The following is a 4276-nucleotide window of genomic DNA, read 5'->3' on the forward strand; positions in this document are numbered from 1 at the left end:
TGTGTAAAGTTTGCTCTTTGGAGAATTTTGCTCTCCAGCTCCGAAGGCATCATTAGGATAACGAACCCTCCCCTGCAAGCCGGGGAGCGGGTGCTCCAAAGCGCTCGGYGATGGTGCTTAATTAACGAGGCTCCTTTCAATATTTAGAGGCTGTTGTCACACAGCCCTGGCACGGCTTTAGCAGCAGAGGGTCTTGTTCCTTCATCAGCAAGGGGGATGAAAAGAATTAATTTGACCCCCAGCGGTCAGAAAGGTTTCTTGTAAACTTCTGCATATGCCAAGAGTTATTTCTGTTCTGGAAGGACTCAGGTGAAGGATACGGAGCAGCTCAGCGCTTACATGTATRATCCTAATGGAACAATCTCTGACTGGCTGCTCTGCTTTGGAGAGAGGGTCCTGCCATCATCCCGACCTTTTAATCCTGGGATCTTTCCAGTTGGCACCAAATTCACTAAAGAAATTGTCCTATAACCAGGTCCCTCCTTGGAGCAAGATGGAGCATTTGCASTACATAGATTCAAAAAGAGGATGCTGCAAGATCCAAAGGTTGTTCTTCCTCAAGATCAGTCAGCTGTACTGAAATTAAAGCTCTGGAAAAATGACCATTGTCTCCTTTTCTTTATTAAAGATATGAAGTGTTTCTTCCTGTTAAGGCAAGAATTTCATCCTGTTCTTAGAATCTAGTAATGCAGCTTTGATTACAGGAAAAACAAAAACAAACAAACAAAACCCCACATTTGATTACGGTTAAAATAAAAGTATTACACTTTAAAGACAATTAAGAATTAAAAAAAAAAACCTAGAAAAAAAAACAATTCAAACACTCCTCTTCTAATTACCCATCCTGAGTCCAGTTTCATAACAGATTTTGAGGTACGAGACAATAAATTAAAAGTTCATTCTGCAGAGCTCAAATCTCAATGTGATGTCTTCTTCATTCCCTTTCCAAATTTGGCATCGAGTCCAAGGCCTGCAAAGAAATAAGATAATCCTCGTGCATGGCACATTCACAGTCTTCAAACAAACCCAACAAAAGAGATTGCATGAAAATAGGCTCAATGGTACCGACTTACTGCTGGTCATTGTGTGTGAGTGATTAATTTTACTAAGAGTGGGATTAATTTTACTAAGAATTTGAAAGTGGGAACTAGAAGACTAGTTTTTCTTTGCCTGCTCCAGTAAGGCTTTAAAGACACCTTTTCATGAAGAATCTCTAATACAATTAGACTTTTGACCAGCCTCTTTTCTTTGTGCTCCCCTCTCTCCGTTGTCTCTCCTTAACAGGGAAAGGTCTTGGACGTTTTCTATGCAGACTTACCCAAGAACACCAGGACCGTCCCCACCCACTGCATATTGCTGATGGGATTTGCAAACAGAATAACCGATGCTAAAATCGTGAAGAACTTCCGTGTTGTGGTGATGATGGAACAGGTCAAAGGTCCAAAGTACACCACGGTCATGAAAATGAAACTCTGTTAAACAAAAAGAAAGTCTTTTAGCATTCAACCTGGAAAAAGTTAACGCACGTATCGTCCTCATATTGTCTCTTTTTTTGCAGGGAAGTTGCTCAGTCCTAGCCAAGAGTTCACTCCAAATCTTGCTTATTGCCAGGCAAATTTAAATCAWCTTTACTCTTACACAAAAACCAAGCAAGCGTGAGGAGCTGACACAGATTTACTTTTGTATCTTCGAAGTATGAGAGTAAGTGGCAGCTGAGCGTGCAGGATGGGGATGGGGAGCGTATTCACCTGGCCCAGCGCGCTCGTGAGGCCAAACAGCAGGATATTGTAAATGATGCTGGGGTAGCGTTCCGCAAAGCTCAGGAACTCCCAGAGCTCCCCGGTGAACAGGATCCCTACGAGAGAAATCAAAGGGAGACGCAGGAATTAGCAGCCCCTGCCTGCGCGGTGCGATCTCTGTTTACATCCACAGCTGGGCAGAGACTGAACTTGCGTGGCCAGGGAAGCCGGGACCTTCCCCAGTAGCCAACTCGTCCCAGGAGACCACCCCAAGGCCTCACATCCCTTCGGGTGCCACCACAGAGCCAGCGAGCACCAAGTCAGGAGAGCAAAACGTGGGTAACTGCGCTGTGTGTGGAGCGGTGTCCTCTAGCGGACATTAACAGACATACGTGGAGCAATCCGCATTCTATTTTCCAGGCAAAAGGCAAAAACAGTCTTTGTGCGGGACTCGTTCCGCACACTGCAGCGCAGGACGCGGTGTCTCCTCCCACAGCAGCCTCGGCACTCGCGGCCCTGGTTTTGCTCCTTACCAGCCCCCAGGAACAAGGTGGACCAGAGATTAACGTTCAACATCATGTGGTTGGAGCCCGTTTGGTAGTGAGCTCTCATGTGGTCCTGAGATACACCCGTCAGGCCATCCAGAGTCAGAGACAGCAGCTGGAGAGAGAAAAGGGGAAGAGCAGAGAAAACCTTAAGTTATTTCTTCCTTATGAGGAGCTCTTCAGTCCCCTGTTTTTGTCTTCCCTTTACATTTCAGGCACCTGCTAAGCAGCAATTCTGCAGCCTCAGGCTGTGCTCAAGCACCAGCCCGTGAGCACCAGCCGAGGCTGCAGCCAGGGCCAACAGCAGCTCCAGAGCACATTCCCTTCTCCCAAAGCTGCTCCAAAYGGGGCACATCCCCGGCTCGGCTGCACGGTGCCGGCACTCACCAGGAGCAGCTCCCCGTAGCCAAAAACGTGCTCGTCGCTTCCAGCCCCCTTCTTGGGCTTGTACATGAACAGGGCCACGCCAGTGACGATGAGGAGGACGCAGAGATACTTGGCCAGCGGGTACTTCTTCCGCAGCAACGTCACTCCTAACAGCATGACTGGAAAGGAAAAGCAATGCTGAGAACGGCTCCTGAAAGCCTCCCGGGGGAATTTATTCTGCATGGTAAAACATTGGACGGACACTGCACTGCTCACTCCTCTGGTGGCAGCAGACACACGAGAGAAGGGATTAAACAATAAATTAGGTCTACAGATTGGTTCAGAGCATGAGAAACCCGCACAAGAGGAGAGGCGACGCCTGCTTACCTGGGATGGGCTTACAAGATTTGCCGAGGACCTATAAAAGAGAGACCACCGTAACCGACAGCGTTACCACCGTTAGAGTACAACGAGCAAGGAGCACACRGCAACGCGACTGTGAGGGACCCAACCACCCTGGCACGCGGTGGTCAAACGCACCAGAAACACCAGGGCACCCGGACAGGCAGGGAGAGACCCTTCCAGCAAGAGCAGCCAAGGCCCCAGAGAGGGTCCGAGGCCAGCGCCAAGCCCCGGTTCCACATTCCCACCCCTTCTCGGTGCTGCGATTCCCCTTCGGRGAACCTTAACCCATCTCCCCGACGCGCGGGGCTGCTGGGGGAAACGCAGCCACGGCCCCACGGAAGGGGCTGTGGGAAAAGCAGCATCAAAACGGCCTCGCGAGGCGCCTTGGCGCGGGCGCGGCGGCCGCTCTTCACCTGTGTCGGGTAGTTGACGAACTGCAGGGCCGAGTTGCTGGAGACCATGGCGCCCAGGTAGGAGAGCGAGCAGGCGGCGTAGAGCCAGCTGCGCGTGCGGTCCGGCCGCGCCGCCTCCAGGCAGCGGATYACTGCGCGGGAGCACGTGGGGCTGCGCGCCCGGAGCCCCCCGACTGTCACAGGGCCCCCAGGGCCACCCCACAGGGCCCCGGTCACTCCCAGATCCCCCAGGGCCACCCCACGAAGCCCTTGGTCACTCACGGAGCCTGCAGGACCACCCTACGGAGCACTCAGCAGCTGCATGGGGCCCCTAGACACTCAAGGAGCCCCCCGGGCCACCCCAAGGAGCCCCTGGTCACTCGTAGGGCATCCCAGGCTGACCCTGTGAAGCCCCCAGACACTCAAGGGTKCCCCATTGAGACATTAGGCTCCTACAGAGCCCCCCCAGGCTGCCCCCACAGAGCCCCCAGATACTGAAGGAGCCCCTGACTGCCCCAGAACCCGCCCCGGCCTGCCCCCCGGAGCCCCCGGGCACCCCATGGAGCCCCCGGGCACCCTATGGAGCCCCCAGGGGCCACCCCATGGAGCCCCCGGGCACCCTATGGAGCCCCCAGGGGCCACCCCATGGAGCCCCCGGGCACCCCATGGAGCCCCCGGGCACCCTATGGAGCCCCCAGGGGCCACCCCACGGTGCCCTCGGACGCTCAAGGAGCCCCTGACTGCCCCAGAGCCCCCCGGAGCCCTGGGGCGCCCCCGGCCCCCCCCGGGGCCGCCGGGCACTCACGGAGCTTGGCGAAGGCCGCGTTGA

The 4276-nt window shown here is 54.1% G+C and overlaps 1 protein-coding gene across 1 annotated transcript; it reads right to left on the minus strand.

Moving 5' to 3' along the window:
• Positions 1 to 792: 792 nt before the first annotated feature.
• On the minus strand, positions 793 to 4270 carry SLC35B1 (solute carrier family 35 member B1). The gene is made up of 8 exons (XM_026041421.1): positions 4253 to 4270; positions 3469 to 3599; positions 3038 to 3068; positions 2672 to 2829; positions 2273 to 2399; positions 1749 to 1855; positions 1319 to 1472; positions 793 to 970 (listed from the first exon to the last, which is right to left on the minus strand). The coding sequence occupies exons 2-8, from the start codon at positions 3514 to 3516 to the stop codon at positions 918 to 920; spliced, it is 678 nt and encodes a 225-aa protein (XP_025897206.1). The 5' UTR covers positions 3517 to 3599; positions 4253 to 4270; the 3' UTR covers positions 793 to 917.
• Between the last annotated feature and the right edge of the window lie 6 nt (positions 4271 to 4276).

The sequence above is a fragment of the Nothoprocta perdicaria genome, unplaced genomic scaffold (assembly GCF_003342845.1).
Source record: "Nothoprocta perdicaria isolate Ctin4 unplaced genomic scaffold, notPer1 scaffold_283, whole genome shotgun sequence".
Lineage (NCBI taxonomy): Eukaryota > Metazoa > Chordata > Aves > Tinamiformes > Tinamidae > Nothoprocta > Nothoprocta perdicaria.